This window comes from Corythoichthys intestinalis, chromosome 2, assembly GCF_030265065.1.
Source record: "Corythoichthys intestinalis isolate RoL2023-P3 chromosome 2, ASM3026506v1, whole genome shotgun sequence".
Lineage (NCBI taxonomy): Eukaryota > Metazoa > Chordata > Actinopteri > Syngnathiformes > Syngnathidae > Corythoichthys > Corythoichthys intestinalis.
In genome coordinates, this window is record NC_080396.1 from 39,561,924 (window position 1) to 39,585,708 (window position 23,785).

General features: G+C 39.3%; 1 protein-coding gene across 1 annotated transcript; it reads left to right on the forward strand.

Annotated features, from left to right (window-relative positions):
• Positions 1–1,633: 1,633 nt before the first annotated feature.
• si:ch211-220i18.4 (SRSF protein kinase 3) lies at positions 1,634–22,475 on the forward strand. Its single transcript, XM_057829898.1, is given in 12 exon segments — positions 1,634–1,852; positions 3,080–3,150; positions 9,346–9,454; positions 9,775–9,862; positions 9,945–10,032; positions 11,355–11,461; positions 14,506–14,674; positions 15,636–15,712; positions 16,241–16,348; positions 18,764–18,833; positions 18,938–19,030; positions 22,152–22,475. Coding segments are annotated over 12 exon segments (1,188 nt in total). The 5' UTR covers positions 1,634–1,829; the 3' UTR covers positions 22,337–22,475.
• Positions 22,476–23,785: the final 1,310 nt, after the last annotated feature.

Sequence of the window (23,785 nt, forward strand, 5' to 3'; positions counted from 1 at the left end):
TGTAACTCAAAATAAACAGGAAGTGACCCATAAAATACCCCATAATCAACAGGAAGTAACTCAACATCAACAGGTAAATGACCTTAAATGGCCCAAAATTACCTCATTGCCTGGCAATGGCTGCCACTGACGGCCATAGACGTTCAATCCGTTTGAAGTGGGAGGAATTGCAGCGTATGAATTCGCTGCCACTCTCCCAGTTCAAACGGATTGGACATCTACTAGTGATTTACTCAGTCCAATTCACAGCAGAAGCTTGTTTTTCTGTTTATTAGTTGTTTGTAGAATATCCTAGAATGATTTCCTGACCAGTGTATCGATAATCATTGTATCGCAATATCGTCAGATCATCGTTATCGTGAGCTTTGTATCGCAAATCGTATCGTATCGTGAGGTACCAAAAGGTTCCCACTCCTATTATGAATACGCTAGTATAAAAATAGCATTTCTAGCCCTAATTTTAAGGAGGTAGCCATTTGAGCTGAGCTCAAATCCTCAGGTAATTTTGTTCCAGAGGTGAGGAGCATAATACCTGTATACCACCTCAATCTGCCTGCTTCTTGTTCTAGGAACACACAGCAAATTGGTTCCAGGTAACCTAAGCCAAGCATGTATTTTGTATAATATTGTAAAGCAGTAATCAGGGGGGACGGAGGGTGTTTGGCAATAAACCTAAATGCAAGACGCATTTTTATTCAATTAATGGGTTCTAAAATTATTTGTTAGTTGTAGCCAAGAGCTAACAAACAAGCCATTTCCCCAGAAATTAAAAACGCAAAAATTCAATCCATCAGACCTGCATTGCTGTTTTGTCTGATATTTTTTCTTAAATCCTTCCCAGAATCCAAAATGAAGCACCCTTACTTAACGAAATTGTTTAAAGTTGATTTGGATATTCCTAAATGGATGATTCATGACAATAGTTTTTTGGTGCACAGGCACTTTTTTCCCTGGCTCCGGTGACTATGCTACAGTGGGGAGAACAAGTATTTGATACACTGCCAATGGGAAAACCCATTGACAGTGTATCAAATACTTGTTCTCCCCACTGTATATGATGTTATATGTTGTGTTTGTGTGCCAGTTTAGATAATACTAATAGCCAACTCTGATATGTGTGTCTAACAATATCACTTCTCTTAGCTTTTGGCTTTGATGTGATAGCAGAGCCTGACTATAAAAGTGTGCATTCTGACTTGCTGAACAGCTGTGCACAAAAGGAAAAGCCAGATGGGACTCCCATACAGTCCAACTGTCTGTCTGTCTGTCTCTCACTCTCTCAGTTTAACACACGTATGCACACATCAAGCACACACGGTGTCGTTTTTATATTTAGTGATAGCAGTCAACAGAAGTGACAGAAGAACTATTATATGGATATTTTAGAATGTCTTCGTTTTAGGTTGGTGTTTCTTTCCTTAAACATTTGACTAAATTAATCCCATATACAGGAGATGGAGCAGATCTCTTTGGATACATGTACATACACTTTTGTGCCATTCTATTTTTGATGTGTTTGGAGGGAGGGGATCATACTCCTGTTCCAGATTTCTGTGACCCGTTTGAACTCAAGGTCAAGATTCCTAGTCAAAGGATTAAAAAAAAAGAGCAGCTGTTACTCCTTGCACTCGTTTTAGTCTGACTGGACTGGCACGACAGCACCACCTTGACATTAGGAAATAGGGGGAAATCAAGAGAGAAATTACATTTGTGAATATATTCCATTGGTGAATTTAGGACCAGAACCAAAGGAGTTACAATTTCTATATTTGGCTGATTTGCGTTGATGACTTTTGGAGCTAGGAGATTATTTCAGCTGGTCGGACACAATGGAGAGGAGTCGCCGTTGGCGGTACGCATCCGCTCTTCAACCTCATGCATGATTTTTAAGCCTTTTTGTTGTTCTTTATATTTTAAACTTGAAAACCAAAGACTTGGAGAAGAAGAATGCCATCATTATTTATTTTAAAATGTTTAGATTCAGGCAGTGGTGGATGCTGGTTTTTCAATGAGCGGAAGCTCAAAGTGTGTCCGCCTGTAAGTGCTTTGTGATGGTGGAGGGGCTCAACGGCACCGGCTGCTCGGTAGGGTAAGAAACTAGAGTGCCAGAAGTCAAGCCTCCAAACACATGCAGCTACAATGAAAATTTTAAAAAAAAAACACACACAAGAAGCTCAATTTTTCGCTAGTTTTTTTTAACAAAGCAAGTGTCGCTAGGATGATTATGAAAGTCTCCGGTTCAACTCAGTACAACAGAATGAAAATTGAAAAATGCCTCCAGTGGATGTTAATATGAAAAGATCATTAATTCCCTCTTTTCTCTGTCAGTCCAAAAGGGATTCAGCCTCAGACAAATAATCCAATCATCATGCAGAGAGAAAAAGCGCTCGGGCCAGCTGAGCTCCGCCCACTGCCCATAGATCCCTAGAGATGCACAGCTTTGTATGTATGTATATATATATATATATATATATATATGTATATATATCCAATTTTTTTTTTTCTGGCTTATTATTCTCTTGTAGCCAATATCACAGGTGCCAAAATAGTCAACAGCTGAGTTTAAATAATACAACCTCTTTAAACCATGGTCAGGGGGTCAATTTATCATTATAAAATTAATCTGTGATGACTTTTTCAATGACCCGAGCAACATGATATGAAATCCAAGTGTGTAGACAATGCACTGTGAACACAAATGGCAATTCAAGCAACTTAATGTGGAGGTCTTTGCATTTTCTTGCTCTGTCAACGAGAAGGATTATAAAACTATTGCATTGTATGTGAAGTGCGTTGCCTGGCAGCTAACTCAGATTAAGGCCGTTCGAGATAGATGAGCTGAAAAATAGGTATTTCCCCCTATTTTCTTTCATTTCTAAGTGAATAATGCATGAATCTTAATGGGGAAAAAGCAGGCCTCAGCAGGGAGTGCTTATCAAACAGGTGCTGCTCCTGCTGCTGATTGTTTGGCCTTGATCGAGGTCTGTTGAGTATGATTGTAGGTGTCGTTGTCTTCACATATTTGTGTGTGCGTGCATGTGTGTGTGTTTGTCAAGAGTAAATCTGGGTTATCCCTTAGTTCCGAGGCCCTGGGAATCTTCAAGCAGCTGGAGCCCAAGGACGCTGAAGACCCAAGAGAATACTGTTATGGTATGATGTTTTTCTAAACCCCATTTTTGGTGCTGATTTACACATGGCAATAATAATATTATACTTGTTTTCCCCCGTAGTATAAGGCGCACTTCAAATCCTCTCTTTTTCCCAAATGTGACAGCGCACCTAATCTATGAATTCAGGTCTTTCTCCATGAAAAATATTTTGTTGCGGCATAACTGCACTATGCCTTTAGAGTAAAGTGCTGTATATATGCACTCATGCTCCATCAAACCAATAAATAGAGCAATATAACCAATAAGTAATTGATTAATAAATCAAACAATAATTATGACAAATGCTGTACATTGATGCATATGCCTTATAATAAAGTCTTCCTTATGTGTAAAAATCAACTCGTTCATTGAAAGTGCATTTTATAATCCGGTTCACCTTTTAGTCTAAAAATACAGTGGGTGAATGAACATATTATATGTGAAATATTTACATGTCTGCATAAGTTGGTCATAAAATCTGAGCTAATCTTCTTTCTTCAAATTAAAATTCACATTCTGTTTAAAATTACAGTACACACTTCAAACAATTATGTAGTCTTACAGTATATGTTCATATTTATTTTGAGCAATTCCTGTGCACATCACTCGTGGTGGTTTGATAACATATGTGAAAGCCCGAGACAAATGACTTATTCAGGAGCTTATTAGGAGTCTAGTGTGGCAAGATTTGATACATTTGTTTATCTTCAAGCGACTGTGTAGGGCAGTACTTCTCAAATAGTGGGGCGCGCACCCCCAGGGGTGGCGCATGTGACCTCGAGGAACATGCTTTTTTTTTGCCGTACTACAATAAAGTGTACTTGCACATCCACTCAGTGGGTGGCAGTGGCGCTCTCATTTTCAAAGTGCGCGCAGTATTTTTGAACCAAGCGAGAGCACACAGAAAAGAGATGAAGAGCTGTGCGTCGTTTTCGAGAGCCAGTTCCCGGCCGAACTAAAGTAGCGACCCACCGTCTTCTCCGGTTCTCACGTGTCCGTCCGAGAAGTGCCATTTTTGGCTTGGGATCGTCATGACGACCGCCCTCACCTCCGGTTCTCTCCCGGCCACCGCGAATGCACTGGTTTCGGACTGTTTGGGACCACTTTGTTTACTGTGTCTAAAAATGACTAGCGGACAGCGGGAAGCCAAATCAATTAAGACGTCACTTAAAGACAAGGGCGTAGGTTTGGTCTCATTATTGGTAGGAACGATATAAAAGCATAACCTGCATGTACACGTTTTACTTTTCAAGTAAAGCACTACTGCTTTTGTCCACAAGCGCAGCCTAACTCAACAAAAAATGAAAGCTCCTTTGGGCTGCTTTATGACCACATAAATAAAATAACAATGAAAACTGGGGAGAAGGGGGTAAACCTTGGTTCACTACATTTCTTAGTTTAATTAAAGTTAACAGTAGAAAACATCCAGGAGGATATTTCTCTCAAAGCAACTTCCTCCTCGAGTTCAAGAAATTCACACACATTAATGTTATGCTAACTCTGATGCAGGTCGGACTTTCAGTAGCAAAATTAGTGGTGTGTTCCCCACCTACACAACATTTACGTTTTTACGTTACTTACAGTGGCTGCTGCTGGTGGGGAAAAAAATCTAATACCCCTGGTCTTTGAAGGGGGGCTGAGGTGGTGTATTTCTGTAGGGGAGGGGTCAAATCATCAGCCAATCATACGTGCATTTGAGGGGGGGAAATGGACTGGCACGTTCAGCAAGTGAAAAGGGGTGAATATAAGTCTGAACATAATTAAAGTACTGTAATGCACCTAATAATGGTAGGGCCAATTCTATCATTACAACATATGGGAAGACAATCTAAATTACCTATATAACTTAAAGTGCATGTGACACGAAAAAGCATGTTTATTTCATAATACACGCGGTATTTTATGCTCTTTAATGATATGGACCGCTTGGATGTGTGTGGAAGCGATCGCTATATTTATTTTGTTTTTTGAATCCCGCGCCATGAAAATGAGTGACTTCCGGCTTCGGTCTTGCATTGAGGAGGAGGGCGCTGTGACGTGTACGGTAGAAGACGTCCTCTTCACTATACAGGTACTGTTGTGTATGAGGACGAAGGATTCAGCTGATTTTGCGGATTAATACGTTTATTTTTCGCATCACGCCAGCCAAACGGCTGCAGAAAAATCATTCTGTATGAGGGAGAGGCGTATGCGCCTTTTTGGAGTTTCAAAAGCTTCCCATTCACCGTGGATATTTACTGTGGGACCATTGGACTTACGAGGAAGTGAGTAAACGTCTTGTTTTGTATTATGTCAAATACGAATACAGCGATTACAAAGTAAACACTACAAACTTGCTTTAAATAAAGGACTACTTACATTTGATCATTGATAGGCATGTAAAAAGCTCTCTTCATGCACATTAGCAGCATGTTAGCTGCACAACAACTGCAGCCACCCTCCTCCGGGGAACGAACTGTAAATTGCTCTCCGCCGGGCGGTTTGCCGATCCGCAAAGACAATCGACAACCGGGTCGTCATGTCAATAAATCCAGGCTAGTTATGTGTGATTTTCCGCTTCGAAGACTTTGAAACATCACTTGGTTCGGGTTAGCATGTCGGCTAGCTGCCACGTCTTTTGGTTTGTTTACATTCTCCGAAGCCGGGGAAGGGAAATGACATATGTCCGATTTAGGTGTCATAAAATATCGTTCGGGAGGTGCGACAGTAAAGGTGAAGTCGACAGTTTTGACCATTATGGAGTAATTTTGCCATGTCATCCTGAATAAATGCATTTTTATTATTTCATATTCCATTTGGCACAAGACTGTTATTTGTCATGACCATGCCATTTATTTAGCAATTGGGGAAAATACTTGGATAAAAAGAATATCCTGTAAAAATATTGAAGTAAAGAGACAGAAACAATGACATTTTGTAGCTCTCTTCGTCGCGTTTTCCTCGTTGTGAATAGTTCCCCCTCGACGGGCTGACTGGTCCTTCTCAAGCCATTTATATAGCTATTGGGGAAAAATACTTGGATAAAAAGAATATCCTGTAAAAATATTGGAGTAGAGAGACTGAAACAATGACATTTTGCGGCTCTCTTCGTCGCGTTTTCCTTGTTCTGAATAATTCCCCCTCAATGGGCTGAATAGTAAAACCGATGAGCCCAGTCTACCGCTGACGTCATCCACCTGTTGGGGACGCTAAAGCCCTATAATGGTAGGCGTGGCTAACTGGAAGATTAAAAGACTAATTTCTCATCATCTGCGCTTTGCTAAATTGTTGTATATAGTCGAATCGTCTCAAAATATGATTCTAATTCACATAACAATGCCATTTAAGACTTTTTTTTCTCCTGTCGTATGCTCTTTTAAGTCATTATACTATGTAAATAAGGTTGCCTAAAAGTTGGTGGTGACTATTCGAGAATCCTGAAAAGTTGGTAGTGTTATGTCCCTACCGTCCCTATGCAAACCTATGCCCTTGCTTAAAGATATTAGACCCCAATCCCATTGATAAGCCGCTTGATTTTTTTTTTCAGCAAAAATGTGCCGAATATTTCCAACAGTCGTTTCGCTTTGTCAGTGTTATATCAGTAAACCAGTGAGCACTGTTAGCATGCTCATTGCAAAATAACCCCACACCATTGCAAAACATTGCAAAGGAGGTGACACTGCGAACAGCAAAAATAAAAACTGTCCCACTGTCCAATGACACTGCCGTTTTTCTTCTATTCAGTTTTGTTTTTTTCTGTCAAATTTTTTGGCATATTGTCCTCGTGAGTTAATGTTTCTAATCAATTTGAAATTGTTATTATTTATTGATTTTACCACATTTTATTTTTCAGTATCAAATAGTCAAAAATGTACCTTGAGTGTATTTTTACAGTTTGGATGTGCCTTGTATTTTTTTTTTTAATTCAGGCAAATTGAGGTGATTTAAGTCTTTTCCATTACAAACAAAACAATATTAATAAAGTTATACTTTATTATAAGTTGATCAATGTTACTCTTGTTTTCTTTAATAAAAAAAAAAGGACACAGTGCAAGGCAGAGGTGTACTTATAATAGTAATTTTATAAACAAATGATACTATTTACAGTGGCGGCCGAGAGTTTGGGAGGGGCGCGAAACATTCAAGTCTTCCTTGGAGGGGCGTAACAGAAAAAAATTGAGAAGCACTGGTGTAGGGTCATAAATGACCCTACTCGGTCAAATGTATTTTTGTGCACCATTTTTTGTTCATTCATTCATTAATTTATCTTCCAGACCACTTTTTTTGCCGGTGCCTATCCCAGTGGACTATGGGCAGGAGATGGTATTTAACCTGAGGCGGTCGCTAGGAGATTGCAGGACACAATGAGACAAATGCCCTCACATTCACACCTATGAAGAATTTGGAGTGTCCAGTCAGCTTACCATATGTGTTATTGGGATGTGGGAGGAAACCAGGGTACTAGGGAAAAACCCATGCATCCATGGAGAGAATATTTCAATTCTACACAGGATCAAACCCTAGATCAGAGAACTGTGTGGCAGACGTGCTAACCAGTCATCCACCAGGCAAACCTTTTTCTAATTTTGAACGGAAAAAACTCCTTACAAGGAACTTGTCAGTCTATTTCTTCTACATTTTTTCAAGGAAGTTCACAAGGATCGACCCATCCAGGTAGCTACAAGGAAGCTGGACCACATTACACCGGTTTTGAAATCGCTACACTGGCTTCCAGTGAGTCAAAGGATAGACTATAAAATACTACTGCTCGTCTACAAAGCACTTAATGGCCTTGGACCAAAATACTTGCTTGATTTGTAAGATTCCTATGAGACATATATACCCCTAAGGTCATCTGGAACCGGTCTCCTGCATGTTCCAAGAACAAGAACCAAGCAGGGTCAGGCAGCATTTAGTTATTATGCTCCTCACCTCTGGAACAAGTTACCTGAACGTCTGAAGTATGCTCAAACTGTTAGCTCCTTTAAATCAAGGCTAAAAACGCTTTTGTTTAGCACTGCATATCCATAACTGTCTATATATTTCAGTCTACTTGCTTTCTATTCCTCTTGTGCTTATCTCCATTGCTGATTTCAATTATTATTAGTAGTAGTAGTTTTTGTTCTACTTTTATTTATTTATTTTACTCTATTTGTGATTAAATGCGATTTTTATGTATAATTTTATTTCCTATTTTGATTGTCTTGGTTTTTACGTTGTATTGATTTAAATGTGATTTTTATGGTCTTCATGTGATGTAAAGCACTTTGAATTGCCTTGTGTTGAATTGTGCTATATAAACAAATTTGCCTTGCCTTGCCTAGTATAATCCTAATTTGTGAGGGGAATTTTTATGACCCAGGGAAAAGATTTTTGAATATGATAGATTCAGATTTAGTTAATTAAATGATTAATTAATTCTATTTCATTACCATGACCAGGTATTCCATTTAGAGTGGTACGTTTCAGATAGTTCAGTGATATAATTTCTTTTACCATATCTAAACAATATCTATGCTATTACACTTTAACAAACACAATGTTGGCACATACGGTAATTGCACACAGCTGACTGAGATTTTTGTTGAAGTATTGGCGTATTTTCTAGTCACCGGTTCTTGCGATAATCATCCTACCACGTTGTCATACATAGTTTACAGGAAGAGACTTTACTCTTCTAGTATTTTTTTTTTTTCGTCAATGATGCAAAAAAAAAAGAAATAGAATCTATAGGTGAAATATTGTTCTGTCGTTTATTGTATTTTGGCTTCTCTCTTTTTTTTTTGTAAAAATAAATGATCAAATCTGTACATTCTTTCATAACCTGATGCATATGTTAGGGAGTTAAATACATACGAAGAACCCCCCAAAAAATCATAAATATTGACATTTTTGTATATACTGTAAAGTCACTGGGATCACAAATGAACACAGTCTTATTAGTCACTGAAATAGCTTGGTCTCTTGCGGGTTGAAGATCTCCTGCCCTTTAAAAACAGTTTTCTTCTCCAACAAGCATTGTTGATGTGAATCATGCTATAAAAGCAAAGTAAATATTTTATGAATTGTACAAAAAACATATATCTTTTCCTTGGATAAAACTATCACTACCATAAAATATTAATACAAAAGATGTGATGCAATGCCAGAATAAGTTTGAAGACATTGATCTACACAAAATATCAATCTTTAATCTTGATTTTCTATTATCCTTCAGGAGGCTACCATCCTGTACAGATAGATGACACATTGAACAGAAGATACAAGGTGCTCTCCAAGCTTGGCTGGGGTTACTTCTCCACTGTGTGGCACTGCCTTGATCTAATGTAAATCCACTCTTTAGCGCTACAATTTTTACTTAAAAAAACTTAGCCACAAAATGTTTTCAAAACCATTTTGAAGTTGGTAAGATACCGACAAACAAAACAACTGTACATGAAGTATGACCTACAAAGTGATAGAATTTGGTGAAATAAAGTATGAAATATTATTGTATATTATTATAATTGAGTGCTGATGTAATTACAATAATGATTTATTCATTCATTTATCTGATAATAATAATGCACTGTATTGTTTCATTTAATGACATGCTACTGAATTGTTGCGTGAACATTCACTTCAAACTATATTGTGCCTCTTTCAGACGGGACCAGAGTGTCGCAGTGAAAGTTCTGAAGAGTGGACCGGGTTTTTCTCAGTCAGGACAGGATGAACTCTCTCTCCTAAGATGTGTCAGTCCTACTGTTTTACTCCCCTTCAAAATCTTTGGATACCCATTGTTTTGACTTTGCTCTCTCTCTTTTTGCTTCATAGACTGCTGGTCCGTTAAGCTGACATCCACACAGTCAAAGGATTGTTCATCTGCTGGATGAGTTCAAGCTGGCTGGAGACAACGGAATCCGGATCCTTTCAGCTCATTTCAATTGATTAGTTCTAATTGCTATAAACGCCCCTTGACTATGCGCTTGACCTAACAAAAGGCCTAAAATTGTTATGACAATTGATAATTTTATCAAATTAATAATTTTATGAGTGGAAGGAATTTTCAGATGATTTGTGGTTGCATTTCCTAAGGGAACAATTGTTTAATGATGGATGAATAGATAAGTGTTTTTCAACCTTTTCTGAGTAACGGCACGTTTTTACATTGGAAAAATCCCACGGCTATCTACAAACCCCAATTGTTTTAAAATTACTTTCCGTACAATATATTTAATTATAAAAAACATAATTTCTCAGTGTTTATACTTACTCAATGTGAAAGCTTGTTTAGATTAACATAAAGCCGATATCTTGCAGGAATCTTCTTCCACAGCTCTCACTCTCTCCGTTTTTATTTTTTATAGCAGTTAGGCTTGAAAAGCTCAGAATTATCAGACGGGGACTTTAGCAATGTCCTTAACTGCATCATGGCCGAGCATCTCGCTGACAATGACTGTGCAGACAGGTAGTATTAATGGCCCTGCTACATTGTGGGACTTTTTGGATTTAGCAACAAGTTCAGCAACAAGCTAACTGGCTTTGAGGGCTTTTTGTTTACTCTGTAGGTTTTCTCAAAAAAGTTGCCCGTTTCTCTATATTTTCACAAAAGCGAACAAAAGCCTATTGTTTGAAGTGACTGGTGTTTCGTTTGGGGATGACGTTTAAGCTTGCTTGGCACCATGTCGTTGTTTGGATAGCTGCTCGTGTCGCGTTCAAGAACTGCTCGGATTTTTATCCAACAGCCACCTTGCTGTTCTCGACAATGTTTTGGAGTAAAATACAAGGGGAGGATTGACGGTTGTCACATATGGATAAAATGGAAAGGCCACTTTCATGTACATTGACACTTGACGAGTCTAGTCAAATGGTGTACAGTAGACAGGCTGGGATCCACATTGTCACGGACAGAAAGGTGGGTGATGGCTAGAAATCCGAGCTGTTTTTGAACGCGACACGAGCAATACCTCGCTCATCTGCAAACGACCTAGAACTTTCTTCCTACTCCTTCCTTCCTACTGCAACTCCGCCTGACGACGTTTAAAAAAAAGAAAAAAGAAAAAAAGAAAAGAAAAGCAACATTACATAATTTCTCGCGACACACCTGACGATATCTCACGGCACAGCAGTTTAAAAATACTGGAATCGATGATAGATCAACCTGCATAATCAGAACAGATGTTGATGATAGTTGATTTAGCTTCTACTGGCCATCTTGTAGTCCTTAATTATAATACTGTTTAGACACGTGTCTGGTACTGGAGCTGCTCGGACCAAACCTGAGAAGCTTGCAGCTGCACTCTGGAAATTCCCGAATTTTGCAGCCATTTGTGAAAACAATACTCACTCAGGTACATTATGGCTGAATGAAAAATGTAATTGTGTGGGTCCTCTTCATGTTATCTATTTCCTAAAGTTCCAAATCAGTTAGAAGTGTATATTACAGCAACAAAAAAGGCCGGAAAAAAATTACAAACCTTTTATTTTTTAAATTGTTAACAATAGAACTTGTGTAAATGAATAAGAGTCACCCTTCATTGGTGATATTTCAAATAAATTACACTCTAGAGTTTGGGAATTCCTTCTACCTCGCGAGACGTCCTACCATTGCCTAGTCTACTTGCGCACGCGTGTGCACATCGATTAAAAGCTGCAAGTAGTTACTATTTTTGTTTTTGTCGTCTTATTTCATCTTTACATTGCCTCAAAATACTTTTGGCGTGTGTTTTCCTGTTATAGCTTTTAAAGCATTGTATTTTTCTTATTATAGCTGTAAAGCAGAGTGTTGATCTGTTGACCACATTCGTCACAAAGTGTATTTAAATCTTTGTTATTTGATATTACTATGTTTAAATATTTGTTTATAGTGGAAAACATTCAAGTGACTTGAAGTTCTGCTCTGAGACCCCCAATTTGGCCAAATTTCAAAATTGTCCGATATGCATGCAGCCGAACCGCCGGACCCGTGCTGGCACATATCCAACGGTCCAGGCTGGGGGAGCCCTGACAATCCGGCCAGAAGGGGAAACTCCACGCGTTCACCTTAGTCTTAACCCTTTGTACTGACTCCATCTTGAAAGGTTTAAAGAAGGCTCACCGAAATAGAGTTGGCAATTTATTCAGGTCGACAGAGATCAAAACAGCAAGGCGAAACAGAAAACACTCAAGCAGGACGCAAACTCGTCCCAAGGTCACCATATCAGAAGTTCCCGAGAAAAATGACAACGCTTAGTTAAACATTCAGTGAAGGCCCTCGCAAGGCGGTCCGTGGGCAGGAAGAAGGGTGTGTTTGGGATTATTGTCTGTTTGTGGATTGCACAGGAGGATTCGGGAGTTACTGTTGTCCGGGCAACGAGGATGTGGATTTTGCCACCTCAGCGTAACGGGGCTCTTGGAGTCTTGTCAGTCGTGTTATCAGTTGGATATCTGGTGTTCTCCTTTGTTCCTCGTGTTAGGACAGATCGTCCTGCCATTTGTCGTGGACAGTCCGGGAGAACTGGTTGCGAGACTTGGTGGGTGGTGCAGACGTGGGCTTGTCAGCGTCAATCTTGCTCAGTTAGTTGTATGACGCACGGGCTGGGCTTCCGTGATAACAAGGCGTTATTTATCTCTTATACCCTTTATTCTGTTTGTTTTCATTAAACTATGGTGTAAGTGCTATTTATTTTAAATTGGGTGTGTTGGAGTAATACAAACAGTCACACAGTAAATACGAGAAACAATACTATTCCTTGATTGATCATATTAAGTGTGTTAGAGTAATGCAAACAGTTAGACGAGAAAAGATACTATCTCCTTCACTGTGTAAAATAAAGCGGATTGCTTTGTTTTAGGATAATTGTGATGTGTACTGTGTCTTAATATAGTTCAGAAATATATTAACCGTTAAGTATGTTTATGTATAACTGCAGATGTGTCCGTAATGGTGAGCGGACGACAAGAGAATGCTAGTGTCTAAGTTAAATGTTTTGTCACAAAAACTTGTATTTGTTTATTAATTATATAATGATTTGCATTTTAGAGCAAATAAGAAATGAGCCATCTGTGCAGCAATGCGAGACGGACGTGTTTTTTTTTTTTTTTTTTTCTTGTTTCAGCTGTACAAGAAAATGGAAAGTAAAACATAATTAAATGTGTAGCAACAGACTTAAGCATTTAATCTCTGTCTGCACCAAACTACAGATGCATAGCTATTATTTCAATTGAATGCCACACGCACATCAGACTTGGGTTCTCCACTGCCACACCTGTCCTGAATGTCGCCTGATCACTGGCTTGCCAAAGGAAAAAATGTGAGCGCCCCTTACTGATTTCTCTTTTTAACGCTACCCCTGTGGCCCTTACACACGCCAGGTTTTCCCCAAGGTCCTAGCGCCCTTCGAATTACATAACAAAACTTTTAAATTTATTTATTTATTTATTTATTTTTTAATAATTAAAGATTTGTCTGAGAGCCAAATGCAGCGGTCAAAAGAGCCATAGGTTCCTGACCCCTGCTATAGGTGTTTAAAAGCAAGAACAAACAGACTGAGGAACAGTTTCTTTGCTAAAGCAATCTCCACCCTGAACTGCCACATGTAACACCACTTCACCCAACGTCCAATATTCATTTACATGTAATATGCTATGTGCAATATTTACTCACGTGCAATACTAACGTGCAATATTCAATGTCTTCACTGTCAAACTGCTGCTACTTCACTCGATTATTTGCACTGCCTGAACATAGGACTATCCCATGCAGATTTTACATTATATATATATTTTTAGATTTGATACTTTCATACTTGCAAGTCAGTTTGAGATTTCAACTTATCCTGCACTGTAAAGGGAGATGCTCCACAATTTTATTGTACAACTCTATAATGACAATGAAGGGCTATTTGATTCTATTCTATTCTAAGACAAAACAAAACAAAACAAGCTGAAAGCGCACGGTAGTATTTTGGGTTTCAAATTTGCCTCTGGTAGGACGTTTCGCAAGGGTAGACACTTTGGCAGAACACCGGTTATAGTGTCTCCTGCCAGGCACAGGAATCTTTTTGCCGCACAGCCAGCCACTCAAGGTGGTCCGGCCCATTAGTAGTGAAGTAAAAAGGTATTCTAGCTCAGCCTTCTCCCTTCCCTTTATCATGAAGACATAGATTACTCGTTCAGGGCCCTGAGTTTCTGACCCTTTAGGATCCGTGCAGAAACTTCTACATGAATTTAGTTCCACAAGAAGCGCTTAGCTTGCGCTAACATTCAATTTTATGGGGAAAAACAATGCATAAAACAAAAACCAAAAAAGCAAAACCGAAATGGTTCACAACAGCCAGGTGAAAATGGGGCAGGCAATTTTTTAAAACAGGGAAACAAATCGGGACAATAATTTTACAGTAATCATTTGTTTCAGGTACTTCAGGGTTTGGATTACCTTCACAGTCAGTGTAAAATCATCCACGCAGACATCAAACCTGAGAACATACTGCTGTGTCCAAAAAAGCAGTTTCACGCCATGTCAGCGTGTGTCAGCAGTGTGTGCTGCATTCCAACTGCAGACGAGACCAAGTCTGAAGGCACAGGTTTCTTATTTTCTTGCTACAGATTCTGAGTTACGTTTAAAAGCAAACCCTCACTGTTAAATGTAATGACTGAAATATTTGTTGTAGATTCAATGTCCAGTATTCTATGCTTTTCAAACAATTTCACATTGCGATTTAGCATGAAATACGTTTGCCTATCACAGGTAGAAGAGAAAACAATAGCGCACAAAATGTGTTTGTACAGTCTGTATACATACATCTATGTATTTTTGTGTGTGTGGGCGTTTGTCAAAACTGGTTGTGCACTATTAAGTCCGTTTTAATGTTATTATTAGGGCTGTCAAAAGATTAAAATTTTTAATTGAGTTAATCACAGCTTAAAAATTAATTAATCGTAATTAATCGCAATTCAAACCATCTATAAAATCTGCCAAATTTTTCTGTAAATTATTGTTGGAACGTAGATAAGACACAAGACGAATATATACATTCAACATACTGTACATAAGTACTGTATTTGTTTATATAACAATAAATCAACAAGATGGCATTAAAATTATTAACAAGCGATCCACGGATAGAAAGACTTGTACTTCTTGAAAGATAAATGTTAGTACAAGTTAGACACTTTTTATATTAAAAACCCTCTTAATGTTTTCGTTTTAATTAAATTTGTAAAATTTTCAATCAAAAAATAAACTAGTAGCTCGCCATTGTTGATGTCAAAAATAATTATGGTGCTAAAATCCATAAAATCAGTCGCACCCCAGCACCAGCAGAGGGCGACAAAACACAAAAAAACACAAGTAACAAGTGGAAATGACACTTTGCTGTTATTTTAATCTGTTTGAGTGGGGCATGTGCATTAAATGCGTCAAATATTGTAACGTGATTAATTAAAAAAATTAATTACCGCCCGTTAACGCGATAATTTTGACAGCCCTAGTTATTATTACATAGTTCTTGCTTTGACTTTTGTACAATTTTCCCTTTCTCTTAGGAAAAGAGGATCTTAGCCTGCTTTTGTTAAAAGAAACAACAGTGAAGATTGCAGACCTCGGTAGTTCATGCTGGGTGGTCAGTTGCTTATTTTACTTTATCCTACTTTAATTTTATTATTATTTTTATTTAATATAAATCCGTAGTGATTATTACGTAATGATTAACTTTCAACAAGGGTAGAAAAAGAGATATTTGGAAATGTTCAATATCTATATGAATCACACACATGGATATCCACAGCTAAGTCAAGGAAGAATTTGGAAAAAATGTGAAGTGATGAGTGGTTCAGTCAAGAACTCCTTCCATGTTGAAAGAAGAGCCTCTTTAGCGAGTATTTACCGCGGCGTCATTAGCATACTGCATGAAGCGGTAGTAATAATAAGATTATCCATGTAATGTGTTTGTTAATTAAAGTAGAGGGGAGATTTTTTTTTTTTTGCCTCAGGAGGCTGGTTGTATTAAAAATGGAACACTCTGGTAAACACAAATGAAGTAACATGATTTAAAACTTTTTTTAAAATCATTTTTCTCATTATGTAGCTATTTTAGCTCTTGTATAAGCAACAATGGGGTTTACATTACACAATCTCTTTCTTTGAGCAGTACAAACATTTCTGTGAAGAGATCCAAACACGTCAATATCGTTCATTGGAGGTTTTACTGGGGTCCGAGTACGGCCCACCAGCAGACATCTGGAGCGTCGCCTGCATGGTGAGATTAATAAAATTAATAGGATTACATTTTTTCACAAAGTGAAATAACCAAACATGAAACTGCATACACTGCACTACCATCTTTTCAAAATCTCTTAATTGGACCGGGTTAATGGTTGCCAAGCTGGAACCTCACAACCATAATAATAGGGTGGCAGGTGGGTCAACATGTTCTTTTGGCATACATAGTTCTTAGACAGCTGCAGTGGATGGGTGCCTGGGCTCACTCACTGCGGTGGATTCCTCTCATTTTCTTGCCTCCATCTTCATCCTCTCTATCCCGGAGTCCTGATTGGTGGACGGCGTGCAGCTCACACCAGTGGTGTGGGGGGGCTGTAGCTCTCCCTGGATTAGGGTCTATTCTCGCACTGGGCCTGTGGGGCGCTACGGTGTTCCCAGTTGGGTGGGGGCAGTGTGTGCGGACTGGCGGGTGGTGGTGGATGTGGACCTGAGAGGGTGGTTATGCAGTCCTTCATTATATTCCCGAAGGCTGGTTGGGGGCAACTTGGATGGGATGGGGGACCGCCCTAGGTCCTGGGGCACAGATGATGTTCCATCGGCCATGGCTGCGGGCAGAGGGGAGCGCCGTACCATCTACTTTTAAGAAGGGGGTGGTGCCAGGCCCGTCCGACTGCTCCCACCCAGGAGTTAGGTGGCTTCAAGCATGACTAGGGATACCTAGCCACACGCTAGCATATAAATTTATTGGTGCCAGGATGAGCAGTCGCATAGCTAAAAGTATTCTGTCAGACATCAACTTGTTAATACTCACAGGTGATTTGCCCTAATACACATTACCAAAATTGCTTGCGCACTCACCTTACCTTACCAGATTTCTATTTGACCAATCTTTCCTCTTCTTATCATTCGGTATCCCCCCGCCACATGGTGTACCCTTAAAGGGCAGCTGAAGAGCTTCTCGGATTTCGGTGTAATTTTACGAATATAAAGTTTGGACGAGTTCATCAAAACAGCCATGTCATTTGAATGTATAACTGCGAGGAAAATTGAAGCTTTTTTTTTTTTTTTGTAGTGTTTGTGCGCTCCGTTAATAGTCCCTTCCCAAATCCGTAAGTGTGACGTAAATTCCCGAACGCAACAAAAGACTATCCACAGCGAGCATAGCAGCAAAAACGATATCAGTGATATTTCCACCGAAAGTAACCATTCAGGATTGCTCTTTCGCGAGGCTCCCAGGAAAGACTATTGACAATTAATCCCTACATGTTTGAACCTGAGGCGTCAGATGACGACGATTTACTCGACACAACAGATGTTGGTGATGACGCCGGTTGGCAACTCAACACTTCACGAAAGGAATAGTGGTAGGCCTATGTTTATTATCGTGATTCCTCTCTGAACCTTTCTTTCTCCAGTCGTTCTGTGATATAATTATTAGTAATTGCAAAAACACGAGTAGTTATACAGATTTACTAATAAATGTATCAATTTGAAATGAATATATAGCCTGTCAGCTTATGAAAGGCAAGCCACAACAACAAAAAAATGTCACATTCAAGTAATAAAATAATCAAATTGACATGAATAGACAACATGACAGCTGTCTTACGACAGGCAAGCAACAAAACAAAACAAAAAAATTACAATTAGAAAAGCCAGTAAGGGTCTACTTACATCTTTGAAAAACCAAGGTTGTATCCTCCCTGGCTTTCATAGCTGTCGTTGCTGAAATGTTGAAAACAAAGACGCCATCGAGGATCCGGAGAGAAGTTCTTCTCCCTGACTCTCACAAAAGATTGCCAAATACTTGCAGAAAAAGTTTTTTTGGGTCACTCATAGAGCCTCGAGCTTTCGTTTGAGAAATGAATCCCGACACATCAAGATGTCATGATGAATGTCGCGAGTAAAACCCAGAATTTTTTATAAAATATGGCGAGTTTAGCGTGGTGCTATACTTTCATATTGGAGTGCTGGCGAGGTCTTCGGGAATGGACATCATCAGGTAGCGGTCGGCAATGAGGCGCGTCCCAAGATGCCAAAGTGTTGCTATGGCAGTAACTAAAAAACTATGTGGTCAATACAAAAAAAAAAAAAACATTGGTAATGTGAGTTTTGAGACAGCGAATGATACACTCAGTACAATTTAACAGAGTGAAACGCTCATGAATTGATATCTTCACCTGCCCTTTAAGAGTTGTAAGAGTACAGTAGTCATATCAAGATAGCAATGCTACTTACATTAGGTAGCAAATATAATCAATCATGTTTTTGTATCACTATTTCCTCTACCGAACTATCATTATATTTTTATCAGTATTTTATGAATTGGGGAGGTCTACCAATCAATATATTAGATGCTTTATATAATATATTAGATAGAACTAATTAATTTTGAATAAATACTCACTGGATCATGCTACTCACTATGTTTTCTCATCCTACATTATAACAGGCCTTTGAGTTGCTCACAGGAGACTCTCTGTTTGAACCTAGACCAGGCACCTCCTTCTCCTTGGAGGAAGGTACATGCTCATTACACCTAATGAAAGATATAAGATGAAAATGAGATCATAGAGAGCATCCCCTCTATCCATCAATGACACATTCTTCTTCTGCATACGCTTAGATCACATAACCCAGATCATGGAACTGCTTGGTAAAATTCCACCAGTCATCGCTTTGTCTGGAAAATACTCTGCAGACTACTTCACTCATCAAGGTAAGAATGCATTTTGTGTCTGTTACATATTACGACGTCTTCATATTTGCCCTGTTTGGTCCGGACCAAACAGAAAAAAGTTTGCGGTGCGCACCTTTTGGGCTGGTTTGAACACAAACCAGCGAAAAATGGTGCAGATCCAACAGCCGTTACGAGACCTCGCTGGGGAGGTGGTCTCGGTTAGCTTCCAAGAGGTGTGAAAGCGATCGCATCGTGGTCCGGACCATAGCTGAAATCACATACCTTTTTGCAAGTGATAAGCTTCCGTAGCAAGGAAATGTTGTTTTGTCAGCATCGCAGTCTGATGCAGTACGTCGGCTAATATGAGGCAGGGTTCAACGTGGAGCACTGAGCAGCGGAATGTCAACTGTCCTTTTAAAATGAACTTGGCGTCAATGAATTCTGATGCTCTAAATTTCCTGCAAATGCTTGTCATTGGATAAAACAAATTATGAGCATGTTCGCAGTACACTGGGGTTCCGTGATTGTTTACTTTCTTATTTTACCTTGTTAACCCGCGCAAACCGTTTTGTCCAATGACTGAACGGTTTTGCACATGTGTAAGTTTACTGTCATATCCTGGGTGGATTGCTCAAATTGCAATATTAAAAGGAACTGCACGCAAAAACTCAGAACTAAATGTATTTTGGTGCAGACCAAAGAAAGCGAACTATGACCTTTTCTAGTGTGAATACGCCCTTAATCACATATTGCAATAACAAATCTTCCTTTTTGATCATCATCATTTCTCATGTAGGGTCACACACTTAATAACTAGTTATAATTTTCATTTTTCTCTGGTTTCCTCTGCTGCTCGCACTTTCCAAAAATATACATCATAGGTTAATTGAAGAAATTAAATTATCGATTGGTGTGAATCCAAATGTGAATGTTAACAAGCAGCAGAAAATATTTTTTAATGTGAATATGACGTCAGTAGATCGTCTTGGAGTTGTACAGTATGTGTGGCAGCCTGGCAGGTTGATTTAACATGGGGCTTTGACAGCTGCCGTCATATCCGAATCTTTTACTAGGGTACCGGTCCGTTCCAGCCCACTTTCACACCTGTTCCCAAGTACCTTGAAATAGAATCCAGACCCTCACCAGAAGCTATAGGAAGCATTTAGAGGCTCTTTTTTGTTTGTTTGTTCGTCTTTTTTTAATGGAAGATCTGAAAATCTATCATTGGATACCATATTTAAGCCCGTTGATAAGATCCTGCGGGTTGAGGAAGACAAAAAGAGATGACTGCTATAACTCAGAAATTCTGCACTAAATATTTCTCAGTCTACACGTTTTCAGCACTTATATTCAAACATATTTCATAAATTCAGAAACAAAACATAAAACTGTTTACAGGACCTTATTAAGTATTAAGTATCCCACATAATTGCTTTTGCAGTGGATAAAGTTGAAGGAGTTGCTGTAGTACTTTAAACAAGCGTCATACAGTGGGGCAAATAAGTATTTAGTCAACCACCGATTGTGCAAGTTCGCCTACTTGAAAAGATTAGAGAGGATTGTAATTGTCAACATGGGTAAACCTCAACCATGAGAGACAGAATGTGGGGGAAAAAAACAGAAAATCACATTGTTTGATTTTTAAGAATTTATTTCCAAATTAGAGTGGAAAATAAGTATTTGGTCACCTACAAACAAGCAAGATTTCTGGCTGTCAAAGAGGTCTAACTGCTTCTAACGAGGTCTAACGAGGTCTAAAGAGGCACCACTCGTTACCTGTATTATTGGCACCAGTTTTAACTCATTATCGGTATAAAAGACACCTGTCCACAACTCAGTCAGTCACACTCCAAACTCCACTATGGCCAAGACCAAAGAGCTGTCGAAGGACACCAGAGACAAAATTGTAGACCTGCACCAGGCTGGGAAGACTGAATCTGCAAGACGTAAAACGCTTGGTGTAAAGAAGTCAACTGTGGGAACAATTGTTAGAAAATGGAAGACATACAAGACCACTGATAATCTCCCTCGATCTGGGGCTCCATGCAAGATCTCACCCTGTGGCTTCAAAATGATAACAAGAACGGTGAGCCAAAATCCCAAAACCACACGAGGGGACCTAGTGAATGACCTACAGAGAGCTGGGACCACAGTAACAAAGGCTACTATCAGTAACACAATGCACTGCCAGACGTGTCCCCCTGCTGAAGAAAGTACATGTCCAGGCCTGTCTGCGGTTCGCTAGAGAGTATTTGGATGAATCTGAAGAGGACTGGGAGAATGTGTTATGGTCAGATGAAACCAAAATAGAACTTTTTGGTACAAACACAGGTTCTCGTGTTTGGAGGAGAAAGAATACTAAATTGCATCCGAAGAACACCATACCCACTGTGAAGCATGGGGGTGGAAACATCATGCTTTGGGGCTGTTTTTGTGCAAAGGGACCAAGACGACAGATCTGTGTAAAGGAAAGAATGAATGGGGCCATGTATCGAGAGATTTTGAGTGAAAATCTACCTCCATCAGCAAGGGCATTGAAGATGAGACGTGGCTGGGTCTTTCAGCATGACAATGATCCCAAACACACAGCCAGGGCAACAATGGAGTGGCTTCGTAAGAAGCATTTCATGGTCCTGGAGTGGCCTAGCCAGTCTCCAGATCTTAACCCCATAGAAAATCTGTGGAGGGAGTTGAAAGTCCGTGTTGACCAATGACAGTCCCAAAACATCACTGCTCTAGAGGAAATCTGCATGGAGGAATGGGCCAAAATACCAGCAACAGTGTGCGAAAAGCTTGGGAAGAGTTACAGGAAACGTTTGGCCTCCGTTATTGCCAACAAAGGGTACATAACAAAGTATTGAGATGAACTTTTGGTATTGACCAAATACTTATTTTCCACCATGATTTGTAAATAAATTCTTTAAAAATCAAACAATGTGATTTTCTGTTTTTTTCCCCCACATTCTGTCTCTCATGGTTGAGGTTTACCCATGTTCACAATTACAGGCCTCTTTAATATTTTTAAGTGGGAGAACTTGCACAATCGGTGGTTGACTAAATATTTATTTGCCCCATTGTATTGTGTCTTGTAAATGTGAATGTTTCTACTCAAAATAAATGGATTAAGATGGTATTAGTGACTATGTTTGTCGTTACCTAGGCATCCTGCGGCGTGTTGGACCACTGCGGAACTGGAGACTGTATGACATCCTGGTGGAGAAATACCACTTCCTCTTGGATGAGGCTTGCACTTTCTCTAATTTCTTACTTAATATGTTGGATTATTACCCAAAGAGGAGGGCCACTGCAGCACAGTGTCTCCTCCATCCTTGGCTGATCTCCTGACATAACTCATTTGAAGCCCCTGTCAATTCTTCCACTAGCTAAGATTTTTCTAAATCTGATGTTGTGTACTAATAACTTTCAAAGAATGCTAAAAATACAAGAAGACTCAAACCGGCATTTGTTGTGGCAATTTTTAAATGCTATTTAAAAAATAATCTTATTTAACTATGGCTCATTGGGGGACATCTGGTACATAAATAATACAGTGCATTAGAAAAGTGAGTACACCATTCGCATTTCTGCAGATATTTAAGTATATCTTTTCATGGGACAACACTGACAGAATGATACTTTGACACAATGAAAAGTAGTCTGTGTGCAGCTTATATAATAGAGTTAATTTATTTTACCCTCAAAATAACTCAAAATATAGCCATTAATATCCAAACCCCTGGCAACAAAAGTGAGTACACCCCTTAGAAACTACGTATATCCCTAAATGTCCAAATTGAGTACTGCTTCTCATTTTCCCTCCAAAATGTCATGTGACTCGTCACAGGAGTGCTGTCAGCATTGCTGCAGAGATTGAAGAGGTGGGGGGGTCAGCCTGTAAGTGCTTAGACCATACGCCGCACTCTACATCAAATGGAGTGCATGGCTGTTACCACAGGAGGAAGCCTCTTCTGAAGACAGTACACAAGAAGGCCCGCAAACAGTTTGCTGAACACATGTCAACAAGGCACATGGATTACTGGAACCATGTCCTGTTGTCTGATGTGACGGGTGAGCTTTCTTGTGTACCGTCTTGTGTACCGTCTAACAGGCTGACCCCCCCACCTCTTCAATTTCTGCAGCAATGCTGACAGCACTCCTGTAACGAGTCACATGACATTTTGGAGGGAAAATGACAAGCAGTACTCAATACGTATTGAAGTCAGTATACATCTCCCCTAATGCAATCATGTCCATAAATGGAGTTGTTTTTCACAGAAAACCGCTGACAGTTAGTTTTGCCTCAGATAATCATGGACTTTAACTGCCAACAATAATCATGGACTTTTAACTGCCAACCAGCATGGCTCATGACCTACTTTGTAAGATGAGTTAATCACCAAACAGACACACTTGCTTTTAAGTACAGCATATAACCAATGGCGAGCTCTCTGTTCGGTGTACATTTCTCTACACAGCTTTGTTCTGTCATTGAATGCACCCAGAAATTTCTGAAATTAAAACTGCGCAGTAATGATCGCTTGCCTCCTGTCTTTATTCTGCAATCTAGTCTAGCCGTCTCACCAGACTGCCTCCAACAGCATATACTTAGTTTCTAAGGGGTGTACTCACTTTTGTTGCTAGTGGTTTGGATATTAATGGCTATATTTTGAGTTATTTTTAGGGGAAGATAAATTAACTCTATTATATAACCTGCACAGAGACTACTGTTCATTGTGTCAAAATGTCATTTTGTCAGTGTTGTCCCATGAAAAGATATACTTAAAAATCTGCAGA